This window comes from Pleurodeles waltl, chromosome 1_2, assembly GCF_031143425.1.
Source record: "Pleurodeles waltl isolate 20211129_DDA chromosome 1_2, aPleWal1.hap1.20221129, whole genome shotgun sequence".
Classification (NCBI taxonomy): Eukaryota; Metazoa; Chordata; class Amphibia; order Caudata; family Salamandridae; genus Pleurodeles; species Pleurodeles waltl.
This window is the reverse complement of record NC_090437.1, coordinates 884,494,375-884,517,163: the sequence shown is the minus strand read 5'-3', so window position 1 is coordinate 884,517,163 and position 22,789 is coordinate 884,494,375. Positions and strand designations below refer to the sequence as shown.

At 43.1% G+C, this 22,789-nt stretch overlaps 1 protein-coding gene across 3 annotated transcripts in view; it reads left to right on the top strand.

Annotated features, from left to right (window-relative positions):
- Window positions 1-22,789, top strand: part of CASP3 (caspase 3) — a 154,572-nt gene that overhangs the window by 92,867 nt on the left and 38,916 nt on the right. For all 3 annotated transcript variants that reach the window (XM_069199492.1, XM_069199487.1, XM_069199500.1), the window contains exon 5: window positions 8,781-8,956. In XM_069199492.1, coding sequence (XP_069055593.1) covers window positions 8,781-8,956 — 176 coding nt within the window. The remainder of the gene's footprint in view (window positions 1-8,780; window positions 8,957-22,789) is intronic.

The window sequence follows — 22,789 nt, the reverse complement described above, 5'->3', positions numbered from 1 at the left end:
AATATTGTAATTTAGTTTCCAAGATAATACTTTTGAGTAGAGCTGTACTTATGAACAAAACTGAATAACAAGGAAAGGAAATAGATAATTTTGTACTGTACAATAAAGATAATGAACTATAAAAGTTAAACCCTCTGATCTTTGTATATGATGAGAGAACTTTCCAGACTATTGAAAGAAAAAGGTAGACTAGGTTCTTTAATCTTTTTTAGTTTTGGCCTGTCGCAGTAACCATACCGCAACAGTTGGTCCCGTTGTTTTTAATATAGAGTCACAATAAGTTGTGTGTTTTCTTCTCATCCAAGGTTAACCTCTTGGGTGCCTTGGACGAGATGATCTCGTCCAAGGCTACAGTTCCCCTGTGCCTTGGACGAGATCATCTCGTCCATGGCACAGGGGAACTTGGGGGCGCGCTAGCGCGCCCCCCGTGCACCCCCCTTCCCCCCCAAGTCGGGGATGGAAGGGGAAGACCTTCCCCTTCCACCCCCGACCCCCCCCCCCCTGTGACGTCAGCGCGCGCTGATGTGTCACAGGGGCCTCCCTCGTCGCGCTGGAAGCTCTGCTTCCAGCGCGATTGAAAAAGAAATGCAAAAGCATTTCTTTTTCAATCACTTGGGAGGCCCGGAGGGGCTTCAAAGGGAAGGAAAAGTATTTCCTTCCCTTTGAAGTCCCTCCGAGGGTTTCAAAAGCCGGATTGCTTGCAATCCGGCTTTTGAAACCCCACTAGACACCAGGGATTTTTTTTTTTTTCTTTGAAATTGACAAAAGGGAGCGACCCCTTGGGCAAGGGTCGCTCCCAGGGGGGGCATTTTTTTGAAAAGGCCTTTTCTGCCCCCCCTGGGGGCAGAAACCTCTAGGCACCAGGGACCATTTTTTTTTTTTTTGTTTTTTTTTTTTTGTTTTTTTTTTATTGAGGTGGGGAGCGACCCCTTAGGCAAGGGTCGCTCCCCTTGGGGGAAAATTATATTTTGGCCATTTCTGCCCCCCTTGGGGGCAGATTGGCCTATTTTGATGAGGCCAATCTGCCCCCAAGGGGGGTAGAAACCACTAGACACCAGGGATTTTTTTTTTTTTTTATTGTTATTGACAAAAGGGAGCGACCCCTTGGGCAAGGGTCGCTCCCAGGGGGGCATATTTTCGGGAAGGCCTTTTCTGCCCCCCCTGGGGGCAGATCGGCCTACTATTAGGCCGATCTGCCCCCAGGGGGGGCAGAAACCTCTAGGCACCAGGGACCTTTTTTTTTTTTTCATTTTTTTTTTTTTTTTGGTGGGGAGCGACCCCTTAGGCAAGGGTCGCTCCCCTTGGGGGAAAATTATATTTTGCCCATTTCTGCCCCCCTTGGGGGCAGATTGGCCTATTTTGATGAGGCCAATCTGCCCCCAAGGGGGGTAGAAACCACTAGACAACAGGGAGTTTTTTCTTTGCGTGAATTTCACGCAAAGGGAGCGACCACTTAGGCAAGGGTCGCTCCCTGGGGGGAGGGCAATTTATTTTAGGCCATTTCTGCCCCCAGGGGGGGAAGAAACCTCTAGGCGCCAGGGCAATTATTTTTTTTGTGTGTTTTTTTTTTTGTTCTTTCTTTTTTTTAGAGATGGGGAGCGACCCATCAGGCAAGGGTCGCTCCCCTGGGGGGCAAATTGTATTTAGACCATTTCTGCCCCCCTGGGGGCAGATTGGCCGATTTTAGGTCAATCTGCCCCCAAGGGGGCAGAAACCACTAGGCACCGGGGATTTGTTTTTTGGCGCCAATGTCACGCAGGGGGAGCGACCCCGTAGGCAAGGGTCGCTCCCGGGGGGGTGGGGGGGTTGGGGGGGCAAATTTATTTTAGGCCATTTCTGCCCCCCCCGGGGGACAGATCGGCCTATTATTAGGCCGAACTGCCCCCGGGGGGGGGATCAGAACACTCTAGGCGCCAGGGCAATTTTTTTTTTGTGTTTTTTTTTTTTTTTTTTTGTTTCTTTTTTTAGAGATGGGGAGCGACCCATCAGGCAAGGGTCGCTCCCCTGGGGGGGCAAATTGTATTTAGACCATTTCTGCCCCCCTGGGGGCAGATTGGCCAATTTTAGGTCAATCTGCCCCCAAGGGGGCAGAAACCACTAGGCACCGGGGATTTGTTTTTTGGTGCCAATGTCACGCAGGGGGAGCGACCCCGTAGGCAAGGGTCGCTCCCGGGGGGGGGGTCGGGGTTGGGGGGGCAAATTTATTTTAGGGCATTTCTGCCCCCCCCCCCCCCCCCCCCCCCTGGGGCCGGCTGAGCTACAGGCCAAACACCACAGGTAGGCACCTTGCAAAAAACACCTCTGTTTTCTGTGAAAAAATATGTTGTGTCCACGTTGTGTTTTGGGCCATTTCCTTTTGTGGGCGCTAAGCCTACCCACAGAAGTGATGTACCATTTTTATCGAGAGACTTAGGGGAACGCTGGGTGGAAGGAAATTTGTGGCTCCTCTCAGAGTCCAGAACTTTCTGTCACCGAAATGAGAGGAAAAAGTGTTTTTTGGGCCAAATTTTGATGTTTGCAAAGGATTCTGGGTAACATAACCTGGTCAGAGCCCCGCAAGTCACCCCATCTTGGATTCCCCTGGGTTTCTAGTTTTCAAAAATGCACTGGTTTGCTAGGTTTCCTCAGGTGTCGGCTGAGCTACAGGCCAAAATCCACAGGTAGGCACTGCTTTTTATAAAAAAATGTGATGTGTCCACGTTGTGTTTTGGGCCCTTTCCTTTCGTGGGCGCTAGTCCTACCCACACAAGTGAGGTATCATTTTTATCGGGAGACTTGGGGGAACGCTGGGTAGAAGGAAATTTGTGGCTCCTCTCAGATTCCAGAACTTTCTGCCACAGAAATGTGAGTAACATGTGTATTTTTAGCCAAATTTTGAGGTTTGCAAAGGATTCTGGGTAACAGAACCTGGTCCGAGCCCCGCAAGTCACCCCTCCTTGGATTCCCCTAGGTCTCTAGTTTTCAGAAATGCACAGGTTTGGTAGGTTTCCCTAGTTGCCGGCTGAGCTAGAGGCCAAAATCTACAGGTAGGCACTTCGCAAAAAACACCTCTGTTTTTTTCCAAAATTTAGGATGTGTCCACGTTGCGCTTTGGGGTGTTTCCTGTCGCCGTCGCTAGGCCTACCCACGCAAGTGAGGTATCATTTTTATCGGGAGACTTGGGGGAACGCTGGGTGGAAGGAAATTTGTAGCTCCTCTCAGATTCCAGAACTTTCTGCCACAGAAATGTGAGGGACATGTGTTTTTTTAGCCAAATGTTGAGGTTTGCAAAGGATTCTGGGTAACAGAACCTGGTCCGAGCCCCGCAAGTCACCCCTCCTTGGATTCCCCTAGGTCTCTAGTTTTCAGAAATGCACAGGTTTGGTAGGTTTCCCTAGGTGGCGGCTGAGCTAGAGGCCAAAATCTACAGGTAGTCACTTTGCTAAAAACAGCTCTGTTTTCTGTGATGTGTCCACGTTGTGTTTTGGGGCATATCCTGTCGCGGGCGCTAGGCCTACCCACACAAGTGAGGTATCATTTTTATCGGGAGACGTGGGGGAACGCTGGGTGGAAGGAAATTTGTGGCTCCTCTCAGATTCCAGAACTTTCTGCCACAGAAATGTGAGGAACATGTGTTTTTTTAGCCAAATTTTGAGGTTTGCAAAGGATTCTGGGTAACAGAACCTGGTCCGAGCCACACAAGTCACCCCTCCTTGGATTCCCCTAGGTCTCTAGTTTTCAGAAATGCACAGGTTTGGTAGGTTTCCCTAGGTGGCGGCTGAGCTAGAGGCCAAAATCTACAGGTAGTCACTTTGCTAATAACAGCTCTGTTTTCTGTGATGTGTCCACGTTGTGTTTTGGGGCATATCCTGTCGCGGGCGCTAGGCCTACCCACACAAGTGAGGTCTCATTGTTATCGGGAGACGTGGGGGAATGCTGGGTGGAAGGAAATTTGTGGCTCCTCTCAGATTCCAGAACTTTCTGCCACAGAAATGTGAGGAACATGTGTTTTTTTTTAGCCAAATTTTGAGGTTTGCAAAGGATTCTGGGTAACAGAACCTGGTCCGAGCCACACAAATCACCCCTCCTTGGATTCCCCTAGGTCTCTAGTTTTCAGAAAGGCACAGGTTTGGTAGGTTTCCCTAGGTGGCGGCTGAGCTAGAGGCCAAAATCTACAGGTAGTCACTTTGCTAAAAACAGCTCTGTTTTCTGTGATGTGTCCACGTTGTGTTTTGGGGCATATCCTGTCGCGGGCGCTAGGCCTACCCACACAAGTGAGGTATCATTTTTATCGGGAGACTTGGGGGAACATAGAATAGCAAAACAAGTGTTATTGCCCCTTGTCTTTCTCTACATTTATTCCTTCCAAATATAGGGGTGTGTGTAAAAAAGACATCTATTTGAGAAATTCCATGTAATTCACGTGCTACTATGGTCACCCCGGAATTCAGAGATGTGCAAATAACCACTGCTCCTCAACACCTTATCGTGTGCCCTTTTTGGAAATGCAAAGGTTTTCTTGATAGCTATTTTTTACTCCTTATATTTCAGCAAATGAATTACTGTATACCCGGTATAGAATGAAAACGCACTGCAGGGTGCAGCTCATTTATTGGCTCTGGGTTCCTCGGGTTCTTGATGAACCTACAAACCCTATATATCCCCGCAACCAGAGGAGTCCAGCAGACGTAACGGTATATTGCTTTCGATAATCTGACATTGCAGGGAAAAGTTACAGAGTAAAAAGTAGAGAAAAATTGATGTTTTTTTCACCTCAATTTCAATATTTTTCTTTTTCAGCTGTTATTTTCTGTAGGAAACCCTTGTAGGATCTACACAAATGACCCCTTGCCGAATTCAGAATTTTGTCTACTTTTCAGAAATGTTTAGGTTTCTGGGATCCAGCATTGGTTTCATGACCATTCCTGTCACTGACTGGAAGGAGGCTGAAAGCACAAAAAATTGCACAAATGGGGTATGTCCCAGTAAAATGCCAAAATTGTGTTGAAAAATTGGGTTTTCTGATTCAAGTCTGCCTGTTCCTGAAAGCTGGGAAGCTGCTGAGTTTAGCACCGCAAACCCTTTGTTGATGCCATTTTCAGGGGAAAAACCACAAGCCTTCTTCTGCAGCCCCTTTTTCCAATTTTTTTGAAAAAAACGAAATTTTCACTGTATTTTGGCCAATTTCTTGGCCTCCTTCAGGGGAACCCACAAAGTCTGGGTACCTTTAGAATCCCTAGGATGTTGGAAAAAAAGGACGCAAATTTGGCTTGGTTAGCTTATGTGCACAAAAAGTTATGAGGGCCTAAGCGCGAACTGCCCCAAATAGGCAAAAAAAGGCCTGGCACAGGAGGGGGAAAAGGCCTGGCAGCGAAGGGGTTAAGAAAAGAGTAATTAGTTCTAAATAGTTGCCCAACCCTTCTAGCATTGTAGTTTGATTGCTCCCCAACTGTTTCATGAAGATCTGTTCCATTTAAAGGGAATTCGCTTCTGCAGAGAAGAAAGAGCCTCCAACTTGTCCATGTTTACCTCACACCCTGACATTGCTCTAAAGTGGTCTTGCTTATGAAGTGCCAGGTTGGACGCCTCTGGTTGTGTTAAGGATATCCTCAAATCCTCCATATGTGTTTACAATTTAATGGACTCCATTCCCACCCCTTCTATATTCCTCTCTGTATCTTTAACCCTGAGGCCCTTTGCTTGTTCACTTTTACCCTCACTCTGGAGACTTTCTTGTTCATCATAACCAAAGCTACTGGATTTTCCTCCCAAATTTCTGCACCCTCAAAGTCTCCTCAAGGATCACTGAGCCTAACTTGTCAAAGGCCACTCCAAGAGATAGGGTGAGAAACACAACTTCAACCTGCCCTTTATTGGCAATATCTGAGATTCCACTTGCCCCATCCTGATAAACCTTGCCTGGCCCAATATGGCAAGAGATCATCCAACCTTCCTGGTGAAGACTTTGATGTTTTTACATCAGTGCTGAGTAGGAAGATGAGTCCATATGACCGATAGTCCCATAATTCCCTATTGGACTTAAGCAGAATGGAAATGTGTGTTTCAAATAGTGATGGAGTGACTGTTTCTGTTAGAAAAATAAATGAAAAAAATAGTCATAACTCCTAGGATTACAGAGGAGCACAGATCATGCGTGTGCACCATGACATAGATCTGTTTCACGTATTCAAAGCGCTACCCTCTTAGTGGTGGAAAGATACCTTCACCAGGAGTTAAGCAGCACGAGTGCGGTGGTGGCAGGATACCATGTAATGATCGTAGTAGTAGACAACAGGACCTTTTTACCCCGTGTCACTGGAGTGAGGCAGGCTCACTCACCCTTTTGAAAGTTCAGCTGCTATGTGCTTAAGTCACCCTTGACCTACATAAGGTAGAGGTGGGGTGCTGCGTAGTGCAGGAGTAGTGACTTTGCTGGATACATGTGTGCCAGGGAATGGTACAGTATAGGGATAGGAGCAGTACTTGTGCAGTTCATGTGTGGAAAGTGTATTTACTGGGTGTATGTATGCTCAATTAATCAACTACTGTCCGCTCTGTTCTATTGTTTTCAAATCATTCAAGAGTATTGAAACCTTTTGAAATGTGCGTTATTGAAAGTTTAAAGTTTTTTGACTTAAAGACCTAATGATACATATTCATGAGATGCATTTAACAGATTTTACCCTTCCGAACGGACCACTATTATTCCTTATGGATATTGTTTTTCACTGTAGATATATTTTCTTCACAAGGGGCCAGCAACAATATATGGAATATGAAAAATGGCTATGCTTGTTTGTTCATGTTTGCTGGGATTCAGAGATTTCCTTTTGATGTATAAAGCAGTGCATTTGTTAAAGAAATGGATGTAAATTTAAAAAAGCTCAAGCAGACTAACTGGTATCTGTGTACATGCTGTTTAGTTAGATCTTAGGGCACATTATTTTACGCAGATTAGAGAGTTGGGTACAAAGAAATACCATTATGAGACCTGTGCAGTTTGGGTTTTGGGAAGGCCTTGGACCCAAGAGCAATGTCTAAACCTACATATGATGGCTAGGAAGTACACAATTGCTAAAAAAGAAACCTTATACCTTGCTTTCATGGACCTCAGTAGTGCGTTTGACCCGGTAAACCATTCAAAACTCTGGGGAATTTTATATAGGTTGGGCTTGCCTCCCCTAGTAGTGGAGTTTTTATAGGTCCTGCATGTGGGAGTTAGTGCATCAGTTAGGTATGACATGGAGGGTGAGTGCACTGAATTTTTAAATCTTTTTAAGGGAGTTTGTCAAGAGTATATTAGCTCCTATTTTATTTCTTTTGTATAGCTATGGTTTGCACCTCATTGTAGTCTCCCTGGGTAGAATTTGTCAACTTTAAAAGGCTAGCATGTACCACCTTTAGTCTATGCCGATGACGCAGTTTTGCTTTCTCAGACACCTATGTGTTTAAGAGGTGCTATTGATACTTTTGTCAGATATATGGACGACCTAGATTTAGCGGTTAATATATCCAAAATACACTATATAGTGTGTGGCAAGCCCCAGAGTAAACTCGGACCAATGGTGATAAAACTACAAATGATCAGCTGGGTTAATGAGTTTTCCTATTTGAGAGTAACCTTTGATGCTAGAGATAGTTGGTTACTCTATATTTCGAAGTGTTGTTCTCGCTTTAATGCCTCTGTGGGGGTTGTCTTCTGGCTTGCACCTAGAATTGGCAATAAGCCGATTCTGCCCTTATTGGAAGTGTATAAATGAAAATGTTTGTCTGTTTTATCCTTTGAGGCGTCTATTTGGGGATTCCGGGACTGCTGTAAAATACAACATGGAGAGAACCGTTTCTGTTGGCATTTGCTTGGGGTTGGTCCCAATAGTCAATATTTTTTTTACTGCATGAAGCACTAGGTCTAGACTATGTTGGAAGACTGTGTTAAGCCTGCACCTTTACTCCTCTGGATTGCTATCTGGGGCAATATGCACACTGCAGTTAAAATGGAGATTATCACAGACTGTTTGGCCTGTGATTTGGATCTTAAAATACCCTGGTTAAATTATATTAGGAACATTGCCAACAGCTTGGGGCGACCTGCATTGTTTTCATCCCCACATTTATTGAACAAAAGGGAGGCCACATTGGCCAAGAAGGTGTTTCAGAGATTAGCATCTGCTGCTAAGGAGTCAAAGGAATTGTAGAAACTATCTGTGAGAGCTTTTTTATGCATAAGACCTGTCAGAGTACTGAGCCCTATCTTTCACAGATTAATAATGTATGGACAAGGTCGCTTTTAACGCGGTTTCGGTTCGGCTCCAATAGATGCAAACTCTGTTTCACGCTGGGACAGTTTGACTCCAGATGTTTTCCTGTGTGCCTTGAGGTGACATTTCCCTCCAGACATTGATGCACTTAACCTTATTTTGTAAATTTTTCTGAACCTTATAGGCGAAGATTTTTATTACCTATGTTAAAAACGCTGGGTTTTCGTCAGTGCAGGCCCGCATTTCACTATGTTTGCATGGTAGCAGATGTTACTATTTGTCTTTCTGTAGGAGCTTTTCTTAAAAATGCAGTATGCTGGCATAACTGTGTACATTTTTGATGTGCTAATTGTAAGTTTTCTAGCATTTATTGGATGTTTGCTATATATTTAATGTGTGGATTACTCGATTATTAGAAATAATCATAAAAGAGCAGTGAGAATTTGACTGACTACTGTTTAGTGATGCATTTAAGATCCCGTTTGCTTGATTTTAACTGATCTCTTCAGCAAAACGATAACAGTGTTCGTGCTTTTTGTTAAGTCTCTCAACAGGACCACAGCAAAAGAAGTTGTTTTGTTTGTATACTGTTAAGTCACGGCGAAGATGGTACAATATTTGGAACAGACGATTTTATTCCACTAAAAAACCTAACCATGCTGTTCAGGGGAGACAAGTGCAGAAGCCTGGTTGGGAAGCCCAAGCTCTTCTTTATACAGGTAAAGAAACTACAGGACTAAATGATACCTGTTTCTCATCCAAAATGCCTTCAGGAGCCTTTTGATATTGCTACATTCTAGTATTTAGACTTCTTCGACTGTACTATGTGAGTTATCTTCAGTTAGAACAATACAGCACACTATATGGTATACAAATCTAATTTAAATGGTAGAGTTCGAATTTCTCTCAACTCTTGCATGTGGCACTGCTTAAAACACTCTAAATGTCATTTTATTGTGGTGCAGTATCCATTACAGGAATTAATGTTTCTAAATAGAAATACATTGTATACCTGTTCATTACTAATGTAACTGCTGTAGAGATTGTTCATCTCCATTCTCACGCCTGTGATAGTATTTCATAACAGACAGTAGGTACAATTTCTAGTCAGTTCCCTTTTAGAGCTGTCATTCATGGCACCAGAAGAAACTGAATCTTGACTGGAGGCTATTTTCTAACCCAGGTTTTAACATGGGTTTTCTTCTGTCTTAGTGTCTGTTTTTATGAGTTTATATTTTCCATATAACTTTGGTAAACTTGTGTTCGATGGCATCTGTCTTTGTATTATCCTGCCATCTAGTGTTGGGCCCGGAGTGTTGCAAGTTGTTTTTCTTCAAAGATGTTTTTTGAGTCACAAGATCTATTGACTCCTCCTGTCCGTGATATTGTGGATGGGCATTGAGTCCTTTGTTACATTGTTTTCTCTCTGGTTTGGATGTGTAGTTCTTTGCTCTGTCTCTGACTCGCTCCAGTATGAGACTTTCCTTCCATCTTTTCTATTCGATGGGATTGTACATTCAGTTGTGTTTTCTGACACTCACATCGACCATTCTGACTTGTCGATTCCAGTTTATTTTTACCGTACGCCCGTCAGGATCGATGCCAGTCGGGCGGTTAGGCCTTGATACCTTCGGCAGTAGAGAGAATGTAAGCCAGATGGAACGGACACCATTTCGTTCTGCCCTTGGTGCGATTCCATGTATCCTTACACCGAGCCTCATCGGGTGTGTAACTTATGCCTCTTTCCAGACCATCAAGAGGCTATCTGTGAGGCTTGTCGATCGTTCCTGTCCAAGAAGACACTGCTAGAGATGGCACTCAGATCTCCAGACGGCACCACCAATATTTTCAAGGAAGAACTTGCACAGGAGGAGCCTCACCAGGAAGCCGTCTCCAACCAAAAGTCAGATTCAGACATATAATCTGACATCTGGAGCCAAGAACTAACTTTGGCGCAAACCTTGAATACAGTGGCCCCAACTCTCTTACCACAAAAACTCCCAAAAGACTCCATATTGAAGTCACTGGACCACCACTGCATTCAAGCCATGGTCGGTCTCAAAGACATTTTGGATACCCCACCCATCGGTTCGACACCAAAAGCTGCAGACACTGCAGCTGCATCTTCGGCTCCGATCTCTCCAACTAGGGTCCGAGAATCCACCACCAAGCACTCAGCACTGAACACATTGATTTCAGGCCGACAATCTTCAGATCCTAGTTCGGCACGAAAAAGATCCGACCAAAAATGTTGGTGCAGTAAAACAGGAACATATTCCTTCGGACACAAGCCACTCCTCCAATACGCCTTGGACTATTCAGTCCATATTAGAAACAACGCTAGACAGCACAAAATATATATTTAAAAAGGCACAAGATGAATTGTAGCTTCCCCTACAGTTACTTTTAAAAGGAAGCTAACCTTTCAGGAGGCTCTGGACACCTCACCACCTAAAAAAAACTCTATAAGGAAAAGACTGTTTACACAGAGGAGCTTGTTCATCCTCCTACTTCGCCTCCACCTACTTCCCCTCTCTCTCATTCTCCCACTTTTCCAAATGAGGGAGACCACACTCCACAAGGTTCACCATTATTTGAGGAACACTATTTAGAGGACATACCACCAGATCAAGATCCCTGGGATTCTTATGATTCAGACCCGGTTATTAATACTGATCCAGACTTGTATCCCGCTAGACCTTTCCCTTGAGAAGATACTACCAGCTACCAACAAGCCCATTTCTAGGGCAGCTGCGTACGATAATTCAACTTTACAAAAGGATCCTATTGAACAGGTTTTTCTATTTGACACGCTTGGCACCACACACAGGGACACCCATTATCTCCCAATGCTCTCAGGTATGATGCGGCATGCAAGCAACATTTTCCAAGAGCCTGTCTGTTCAAGAATAATAACACCAAGGATCAATAAAAATACAAACCAGCACCTTCTGACCCTTTATGTATCAGATCACAAGTGCCACCAAACTCTATAGTGGCTACTACCGCCAGGAAAAGGGCTAAGAGCAAGGCCACTGGAGACTTTCTCCCACCTGAAGAAGAGAGTAAAAAGATTGATGCGACAGACAAAAGAGTGGATAGCCAATTCCCAAGCCTTACTCTCTAGATATGATAGAGCGCACTGGGATGAAATGGAGGATCTCCTCCAATATCTCCCAGAGAAGCATCACAAACTTGGCCAACAATTTGTGTTGGAGGGGCACACCACATTGCGGACAACTCTACTAGATGTGTGCTGGATGCTGCAGATACCACAGCACGAGGCATAAACACAACCGTCCTAATCAGAAGACATGCATGGCTTAGGTGCCCTGGTTTTAAGCCAGAAGTTGCAGCAAGCAGTTTTAAATATGCCCTTCATTAAAGAAAACCTCTTTGGTCCACAAGTTGGTTCCACCTTGGAAAAATAAAAAAAGGACACAAACACCCCAAAGGCCATGGGAGCTCTTCAGTCATAGGCACAAAGAGGATTTTTTTGTCACCCACTCAATAGAGGGGTTTACAAATCATCCGAACTTTCCACCTCTCAAAACAAACAGTTACAAGTTGTTATAATAGAGGCATAGAGGCTGTTTCACAAGAGCATTTAGAGGTCATCATTTCAGAGGTAGGGCAAGAACAACTACTCTTGGGGCTCAAAACACTGTCTACCTCAGCATACACAACCCCTGTATAACACCAGTTGGGAGACGTCTTCAGGACTTCTACACTCAGTGGACACAAATAACATCTGACCAGTGGGTCCTTTCCATTATCCAACAAGGTTTCTGCATGGAGCTCACAACCACACCGCCCAGTATACCTCCTCGCACACACAGGTTATCTCAAGAACACTGCACGCCTCAAAGAAGAGGTACAAGCTGTCCTTTCAAAAGGGGCTATAGAACCCGGTCCATCCCAATATCAAGAACCAGGAGTATACTTGTTTAGTTTCCCCTTTCCGAAAAGGGGGTTGGCACTGGACCATGGTGCATTCCCTGCAAGTCTGAAATCTAAGGTCCCTCACTCCAAAAGCTGAGGAAATTAGAAAACATTCTGAGAAGCAGATTGCTGAGTGGAGCGATAGAGGAAGGGAAGGAGGCTGCACAAGTCCTGTCCACACTCGAGGAAAAATACTAATACAATGCCATAACAGAAAAAAATGCTAATAGGGTGCTTGGGGGGGCGGGACAATAAACAAGATAAGGACATGATTTACAGCCATGAGCGTGTTCGCTTAGGAAAGCGAACAAACACATTACAAGAACACGAGCTGAGGCAATCTAAAAACAACAAAAAAAATAGTGCGCAGCAAGTAACTGAAACGGTCCGAAGTGAACTAAGACATGTAACAGGGCCTGTCTCCATGAGAAGGACCGACACCAAAAGGAGGAACAAATGGCAAAGATTCAGCACGAAAAACAAGGAATTTCTAAAGGCACATGAATGAATGAAAAGTGGTGGGTGTGCTAAAAGCCCACAGAGTAAATACAACATGTGTCCGAGAGACACCGCATGCACTGCCTAGACGAGACCTAAAAAAAGCTACAAAATCAGTGCACAGCATGTGAATCCAGAAAGGATTCATGCTGCAAAACAAAATAGTTTCTTACCTGGAGGAGTAGTTTTGACGCTTGAAGAATTTTCTGGATTCACATGTGACCCACCCACCTCCCCAGAAGATGAGGGAAAAATAATTTGAAGATGGCGACCACACATGGAAGCTTCGAAGGTGGGCGTATGATGTCAGAATGGGATGGACTAGCCACCAAATGGTGAGACCGTCCACGCCCAACAAAAAAAAATTTGAAAGGAAGGACAACAACTTTACAAGCAATTACGAACCCAACCATTAGATGGCGAGATAATGCTCAGCATGTTAATCTAGAAAATATTTCAAGCTGCAAAACTACTCCTACAGGTAAGAAACAATTTTTTTTGTTTGATCAGTGGTTGTGTAGGGCACAAAGAAGGGGTTGAGATTGAACTAGGCTCTTATGGTTATCGGGCTTTGGCCAGCTCATTTTACTTTGGTGTTGCTACCACTGTAATGCCAAGTGAGATCCATTTTGAACTCACATCCTTTTCATAATATCAGTCCATCCAGTGGTTGATTGTTTTCATTTCCTGTTGTTTAAGGCACAAACAAAAGCTTTCCCGTCTCCTGAGGCCGTTTCTTTTGTTTAAGTGAAATGACGACTGGCATGCTGACGTCATTTCACTGAAACCTAATGCCTCATTTCACTTTCACTGTTTTGGTGCTCGGAGGGCTATCTCAACACTGAGGCAGACTGTAGAGGTGTAATTCGAAAGTGGAGAATCTCCGATCTGCCCTCTCTGGGGTGGGTGGTTGATCAGAGAGCCCACTAGGCACTGTGTGTGTGTGTGTGTGTGTGTGTGTGTGTGTGTGTGTGTGTGTGTGTGTGTGTGTGTGTGTGTGTGTGTAGGGGTGTGTGTGTGTGTAGGGGTGTGTGTGTAGGGGTGTGTGTGTAGGGGTGTGTGTGTGTGTGTGTAGGGGTGTGTGTGTGTGTAGGGGTGTGTGTGTAGGGGTGTGTGTGTAGGGGTGTGTGTGTGTGTGTGTAGGGGTGTGTGTGTGTGTGTAGGGGTGTAGGTGTAGTGTAGGGGAAAGAGTTGCCCAGGATGGGCATGACAGTCACCCCTCCTCCCCCCCCCCCCCCCAAAAAAATGGGCTGAGTCTTTCTGCCCCCTTGCCCCCCCTGCAAGATTTCTACCACCCAGCATTCCACCATCTGTACTGATAAAAACCCTGCCCCACATTGTGGGTGCCCAAAGCAGAGTAAGCCTAAAAACATATGAGAAAAACTGCAGTTTTGGACCTGCTTTGGTTCCCCCTCAATTTCCATATAATTTTGGGCCTTCCTTGTCGCAGGCACTTGGTCCACCTACACAAGTGAGGTATCATTTTTATCAGGATACTGAGGGGAACTCTGGGAGGTGGGAAATGTATGCCAGTGCGGTGATTCCACGCAAATGTGATGAAAATGTTTTTTTTTTTTTTTTTTTAATTTAAGCAAAATTTGAGGTTTGAATGAGATTCTGGGTAAACATTGGCGGATCAAGTAAGCCACACCTTTCTGGAATCCCCCGAGTTTTCAAAAATGTCTGGGTTTGGTAGGATTCACTAGATGGCAGCCTAGCCCGTAACCAAAATGTTTTGGGCCCTTCCCTGTGGCTGGGCCTTGATCCACCCACACAAGTGAGGTAGCATTTCTATCTGGAGATTTGGAGGGACGTTGGGTGGTAGGAAATTTGTAACTCCCCTCAGATTCCAGAACTTTGCATCACAGAAATGTGTGGTAAATGTGTTTTTGAGACAAATTTTTAGCTTTGCACAAGATTCTAGGTAACAGAACCTGGTGAGACCCACAAGTCACCCCATCCTGAATTCCCCTGGGGGTCTAGTTTTCAAACATGTACAGGTTTGCGAGGTTTCCCTAGGTGTGGCTGAAGTAGGGCCCAAAAATCACAGCTACCCACTTTGCAGAAAAAAGGTTGGTTTGCATGGGAAAATTTGATGTGTCCATGTTGCATTTTGGGCCATTTCCTGTTGCAGGCATCAAGCCTACCCACACAAGTGAGGTACCATTTTCATCAGAAGACTTAGGAGTATGCTGGGTGGAAGGGCGTTTGTGGCTCTGTACAGATTCTAGATGTTTCCATCACAGAAATGTGAGGAGAATGTGTATTTTTTAGTCATAGTTTGAGGTTTGCAAGGGATTCTGGGTAAAACAATCTGATGAGATCCCCACAAGTCACCCACCCTGGATTCCCCTAGGTGTCTAGTTTAAAAGAAAAAATATATAGGTTTGCTCATTTTCCCTAGGTGCCAGCTGACGTAGGACCCAAAAACCTCAGGTAGCCACTTTGCAAAAAAAAAATGGGTCACTTTTACGTGGAAAAATGTGATGTATCGATGTTGCGTTTTGGGCCATTTCCTATTGCGGGCACTAGTCCTACCCACTCATGTGAGGTACCATTTTTATTTGGAGACTTAGGGGACCACAGAATAGTAGAACAAGTGTTATTACCAATTGTCTTTCTCTGCATTTGCACCTTCCAATTGTAACACAATGTGTACACTTAAAGTCATTTTGAGAAATGCAAATTCAGAGACATGCAAATAACCACTGCTTCTAAACTCTATATCTTGTGCCCACTTTCGGAAATACATAGGTTTCCTTGCTACCTAGTTTTCACTCTTTGTTTTACCAAATTAATTAATGTATACCTTGTACACGATAAACAATTGCAAGGTGCAGCTCAGTTATTGGCTCTGGATACCAAGGGTTCTCGGTGAACCTACAAGTCCTATATACCCCCCTCCCCCCAACCAGAATGGTCCAGCGAATGTAATGGTACATTGCTTAGTTACAGATGAAAACGTAGGCACAAATGTCTGTTTTTTCAACTCAATTTCAACATCTTTTTATTTCAACTCTTTCTTTCTTGAACGATCTACACAGAGGACCATTTGCTGAAGTGTAATTGGAAGGAGGTTGAAGGCACAAAAAATAAGAAAAATGGGCTGTGTCCCAGTAAAATGCCAAAACTGTATTGAAAACATTGGTTTTCTGATTCAAGTCTTCATGAAAGCTGGTGATTTTAGCCCTGCAAACCCTTCGCTGATGCCATTTGCTGGGACAAAAAACAGACTCTTTGTTGTGCAGCACTCAAAAAAACAAAATGTAGTTGTATTTAGAGTCATTTCTCGGTCCCCTCCAGGGGAAGCTACAAACCTTGGGTAACTTTAGAATCCTCAGGATGTTGGAAAAAATGGGCGCAAATTTGGCATGGATAGCATATGTGCACAAACGTTATTGGGACCTAAGTGCAAACTCCCCCAAATAGCTTTAAAAAAAAGTCTTAGCACAGGAGGAGTGGGAGGGGGGGCTAGCAGCAAATGTGTTAAAAACTTGTGTATACAAAAACAAACATTAGGCAGCTAATTATTGTAAATAATCTGTAGTGCTGTTGAAATTGTCATGCATCCTCTAGTTGATTATACAAAGGATACACCTGCTTCCTCCTCACCAGATTGGAGCAGTGACAAAAATATAGATAGCTGGGAATCTCCTCCCAACCTTCTTGTCCATCTGGTGTGCTTGTGTCTCGTTAACCCTTTAGGGATTGCAAAGTTTGACAGGATACACGCCTTCCCCAGATTACTTTACCAATCACGGTGTGCCGAGATTTCATCTCCTGCTAACCAAAATCTTATTTTTGGCAATTTTTGTCGGGGAGGGGACAAATCTAATCTTACAAGTCCATGTACTCAAAGAATGTGTAGTGATGACCATGTTAGGTACTTGGAACCCAGGACCCACACTGTGACACACCTCCTGCTTTCACATCATACCAGCCAATACCCTAAAGAAGTTCTACTGATCATGCCCCCATTTAACTTTTGATCCGCTTCTGCATTTAGGCTCAAGTGATTTTGTACCTATGTCAATAAGTGGACTTGCTGCCAAAGAGTTGGTGCCAGAGGAACTCAATGGCGTCATGGACTATTCTAACCAGTTATCCTTGAAAAGGAAAATGAGCACTAAGACCTAATGGAAGCAATCTTGTTCTTTATACACTGGACAGACTCAAACTGCTAACCTTAGTACAGGCATTGATGGTGATGAAACACAGTGCCCACAGCATACATGATCGGCGTTGCCAGGCAGAAGTACGAGTGCGAGCCCTCTCTCTTGGTTTAAATTCCGCCTGCACATGTTCACTAAGGTCCCTCTAGACTAGTGACTGCCTAACTGCATAGCAGTTGGTCAATGTAGTTGACACAATGTGCCAACATTAGTTTGATCTTTCGCCTTTGGAAAATAATTAAAAGAAATTGATGACTCCAGGAGTACCTTTCATTTGGTACCTGGTTAAAGCTTTCAACACTTTTAAAACTGCAAGTTTAACTCTTCTATTTCTGCATGGTTTAACTCTGGTGTATTTTTTTAACAAGCTGTTTCCCTATACCCACTCTCATGCCCTTCTGAAACACACAGTGCAACTTTACTTGTTTCCCTGAATTCAGGCTAGCTGATGTCATTTAGAATCCAAGCAGTAGTTACTTGCAGCAACCACCCTGCCAACATTTAGCATCAAACTCGTTCTCAAAGCACATTATTTTAAGACAGTGTAAAAACTCCAACATCTAGACATGCCTTGGGCATGAGTGTTCTTTAGCAGTGTATTTAGTGAGTCCGCCAGTCAGCCCACGTGTATCCCTTCCTGAACAACTGGTTGAAAAGGGCTCCTTTCCTATAACTGGCAGAAAGGTCATATATATTTTTGGATTTTTGTTCTATTACTCTATAAGTGTCTGGCCAGTGCCTGAGTAAAAGATAAAACTATATTGATTGAAACTGTTGTGAGAAGTATTCAGGAGAAAATGGAAAAGTATGCTTTCTCTGAAACAGAAAGTAGAGAAGACCAAAGAAGATTGACAACACAAAGTGTGTAAGAGCCTGAGACAGCACTGTGAGAAGTCTTGATAAGAATCAAGAAGGTGAAGGTTCTTGATAATCTAATAACGGGGCACCTTCCTAGGACTGCTAGGAATCCCAGAAGAGATTGCTAAAAAAAAAACACCCTGGAGAAATGCCGATGATATTAAAGCCGTTGAATCTGTCACCAACTGAGATAGTAGTTGAAATCAAATGATTGGAGAAATAGGATTTTGTGCGAGGAAATCCTAAAGAAAAGAGTCCTGCTGGTGGAAAAACATTTTGTTCCCCTCCTTCCCCCAGGGATTTGCACCTCACTACACTCACCAGGAAAAGGACCCTTCTAGAGATTATATGAGACATGGTATTAGGAGGGCTTACAGCATCAGGGGGCTTCATTGTCTGCCTAAGGATTGACTGTGGGGGGGGAAAGGTTTATCTTATCACAGTCTGACTCTGTGAAACCATTTCCAGGAAGCTTAAGGTCAGGAATTGGATGACTTTACATCTCACTACTGCTGAGGATTGTGTTCCTGGTCCAAGTACATGAGGATGCTTCGATGTGTTGAGTGTGTCGTAGATTTTTTTATTTACTTGGTTCCGGCAAAAGGCCAGGGTACGCTTCTTAGACGTGTGAGAGAGGCGCCTAACATAGTTATGTTTTTTAGTTTCTTATCTCTCTGGTCTCCCTTTTTTTTTAAACATAGTTGAATGAGCCACAGTGAAGACTATGATGACCCAGCTCCTGAGACATGTTCGCTTTGAATCACTTTGTATTTGCCTAATTACTTTTCCTTCATTTTGTTGGACAGGGTTTTTTGCATTAAATTAGGAAATGTCCAGACACGTGCCACTGTGACCCTTAGTTTTTTTCATACCAATATATAGTTTTAATACAAAAAATGTGTTTGTTGGAAATGCCTCACAGTCGCATGTAATATGGGGACCTGGCTCAAAACAAACAGTCAAGACAAACTGCAGCTACACAAACAACAGAATATACAAATCATCTATCAAAATAGATTAAAAAAAAAAAAAAGAAAAGTTTACTCAGAATTCTAAATCTGCAACCAAAGATTTTTATAAAATTCTCAATGAATTTCGAAAACCTACATGCATTGAAGGAAGTCATCCCACTACTCAAGATTTCACAAACAAACTGGCAACTCATTACACAACCAAGGCAGACACATTGGACGCCTATTCAAAACAGAAGAAAACCATCAGCACCAACCCCTTTCCTAAAATTCCCTCTAAGAATAAACCAACCCAGCCTCTACAGTCCTTCAAACAAATATCACAAGGTGAATTATGGATTTGGTCAAAGCAAGCAGACCTTCTAGTTGCCCTTCTAACCCTTGCCCACCACACACATTCAAGAACATTATTTTATCTACTTCTGCTGCCACACCTCACAAAGGCTGGGGTATGAATTGAAGCTGTGGTCTACCACAGAAGGGTGTGAGCGAATCATCAACAACTCTTTAACTACAGGAACTTTTCCTGTAGACCTGAAAAAGGCATACATCGACGGTTATTAAAGAAAACAAACCTAGGCCCCAACAACTACAGACCAATCACAAATGGACCTTTCCTGAGAAAACTGATAGAAAGATCAATATTCGCCCAGATGTCACAATTCATTGAAGGCAGTTCTATATTTTCAGACTGGATTCCGCCCAGGAAGAGACACTGAATCAGCACTCATAGCAATCTGGGATGATCTTCAAAAAACAGTATACCGCAATGGAGTTGCTGCACTACTTCTCTTGGACCTCTCGGCTGCCTTTGATATGGTTGACTGTGACACCCTAATTCAAAGACTCCACGATGCTAGCATAGAAGGGACTTCTCTCGACTGGATTACATCCTACCTTCAAAAAAGAACTAATATCATCTATTCTCCACCCCCTTCTCGTCCAAACCCTACCTCACAAAAGCAGGGGTCCCTCAAGGATCAATCATCTCACCTTTGCTTTTCAACATCTGCATGATATCATTACCATAACTGGTCAATGATTTTCATCTCACATGCTACAACTAGGCAGATGACACACAAATACTACTTAAATTAGAATGCCCCAAAAACATTGAAAACTCTCTAATCTTCAGTTGCCTCAGAGCTGTTGATCAGTGGATGACTTGCCTCCAAAACAGAAATACTCATATGTGGTGACTGGAAAAATTGTGACCCACTGTGCGCCTTGCCTGACGATCTTGAACTACCTCCTCAATTATCCAAGGAAGTTAAAAACCTTGGAATCACCATGGACTCCAAGTTAACAATGAATGCCCAAGTGCATAAATTAGTACGAACAAGCTTCATCACCTTGAAGACTCTACGACTCCTCTTCCCCCACCTCGGATTTCCCGCTATACATGGAACAGAACCACTTTTTATCAGAACCAAAATAACCAAATACATTCAACAAAGAAACCTCCGCTCAAGATTGGCACCCCGCCTTAGAACACCACCATACAAGAAAAGACTATAGGTGGTACATCCTTCTCCGTTCAAGCAGCCAAACTGTGGAATTCTTTACCCCCAACGATAAGAGCCACAGACAACTATCTTGTCTTCAGAAAACTACTCAAGAGTTGGCACTTTCCTTCATAGCCACCATATTTAAACATCTATGGATATGCCTATGTTGATAAATATTTTTTATCTGATTATGTGTATATTCTAGTTATATACAGTTCTTTAGAAAATATGTATTGCTACTATGTCATAACAACTACACACATACTCTTTAAACCTGTTTGTTTATTTACTCATGGTTTAAATATGTATATATATGTACATATGTGTGCATGCATATGTGTGTGTATTCGTGTGTGTGTGTATATATATATATATATATATATATATATATATATATATATATAGTTATATGTGTTATTCTATGCTTAACATGTTCATAGGTCATTGCATAGCTCCTAGATAAGTTGTTATATTAGATACGTATGAATCCCTGATCTCGTTTTATATCACACTTTGTCTACCCATCACCATATGTCATGTCTCTATCAATATATCCTCCATTCCCACTTTGACTCATCCCAAATCCATTCTACTACTTTCATCTCCTAAATAACCGTGCCTAAGCTCTTCCCTCCTCTTCCACATCTAACTCACTCAAACCTCACTTTACTACCATGATCTTACAAACACCCCTACTAAATTCTCCCTCATTTATCTCACATTTAACTCATCCAAAACCCCTCCTGATACTATTATCTCCCTAACCCTTTCCACAGACTCTTCCCTCCTCCATCCCCCCTTTACTCATCCCAAACCTAAATCCTATTACCATAAACTCCCAATTAACACTTCTGGATTCTTCCCTCCTCCACCCCTCCATTACTGAAGTCAGTCTAACTAACAAACTCACATATCCGCGGCTCACATTAACTCATAATTATACTGAAACTGTACTCACTTTTCCCTATACTAATCCACCACTAATTCCTTTTGGGTTCCTGTGTAGCGTGCTACTCGCTGAAAAGCGTTTTGACGCCTCATCATGGTTAGTAAGCGCTATATAAATACTATTACAATACAATATAGAGCAACTTAAGACCTATGGGATAATGTGGGGGTAAATTACACCTGAGAGTGTCATGGATTTGACACTCAAATTGTGCATATCAAGGCAATGAACCGATGGTTTTGCATAACAGCTAAAGCAGCGTTTCCCAGTCTGTGGTCCGCGGACCCCCAGGGGTCCGTGACACATTCCCAGGGGGTCCGCAGGCCTGGACCTGCATGAAGGGTCTTCTCCAGCTGGGCCCTCTACAGAAACATGTGTGTACTTTTTTTTATTGGTTTATTCATTTGTGCGGCAGCCTTAAAAGCACTGCTAAATTCAGTGTAAGCTTTCTGACATAAATAAGTGTCAAGATAACTCTGGTGATTAATGTACATGCTGGAGAGATGGGAGTTTGTCTAGTAGTGGCAGTTTTGACTCATTGGAGGTAGTGCGGATGGTTAATATGCCAAATGCAAAGAACGTGTATCATGCAAAGAGCACCACATTTTAAGTGCATAGCACAGTGGATTACCGGTTTTGTCACAGAGATGCTTTTGTTATTGTGCATTTCATAAGTCACAATCATAATCTAGCACAGTGAGTTATGAACTGCCAATAAAGAACTACATGGAACAAATTGTAAAATTATATTTCTTCCAATTCTTTCATTACTGCTAAAAAAAAAACAGGTTTGCTTGCATAGGAGTATGCTAATATTAAAGTCAAGGCTAGCCACTGTGTTATGTTCAGAATCCTGAGTTTGTGTTTTTCCAGACCAAGCACTCTTAGAAAATGCCTAACAGTATGGATCAGGTGAATCCTACACCTTGTAGTCCCCTGTAAAGTGTTTCGGCACCCTTCACTGGTATGAGAGGTGCTATAATCAAACTAAATACATGTGACAGAGAGGCTATGGAGATATGAGAGGCCTTTATGGTTTTACTTCCTTTGCCCACCACACATTAAATTCAAACGTTTATGTATCTCAAAAATAAGAACAAAAATTGCTTGGGAAATATAGAATCTGACTTGAGAATTCAGCTTTCCTAAATAAAACCAAACATTGAAAAGTTAGTCGCCGAGACGCAGCACCAACCTTCCCATTAAAGTTATCCAATTTTTGCAATTTTTTCCAATATAAGATAATGATATCTTTACTAATTTGAGTATTTATTTGGCGTGTACCTGTTTGTGTATTTTTTGCGAAATACTGTTTTAATGTTTGAAATTTAAATTGTACAAATTTCTTGGGGGTCCCCGGCTTCCAGTACTGATTCAGTGGGGGTCCTCGGGAGTCAAAAGATTGGGAAAAACTGGGCTAAGGCATTAGCAGAATTATAATCACGACACCCCTAAATTACAATAAATGCTTGATCAAAGGTAAATCACTTTAGCTCCATACTGCAGTCAACACAATAGAGAGGGCTTAGATGTGATTCAGTTTGCATGTGCACTGTACAAAAAGCCAGCTACATTTTCCTGGAGTGATCAAGCCAATTAGCCTCGCATCATCACCACTCACTGACACTCTTGAAATAATAATCACAGGCAGGTT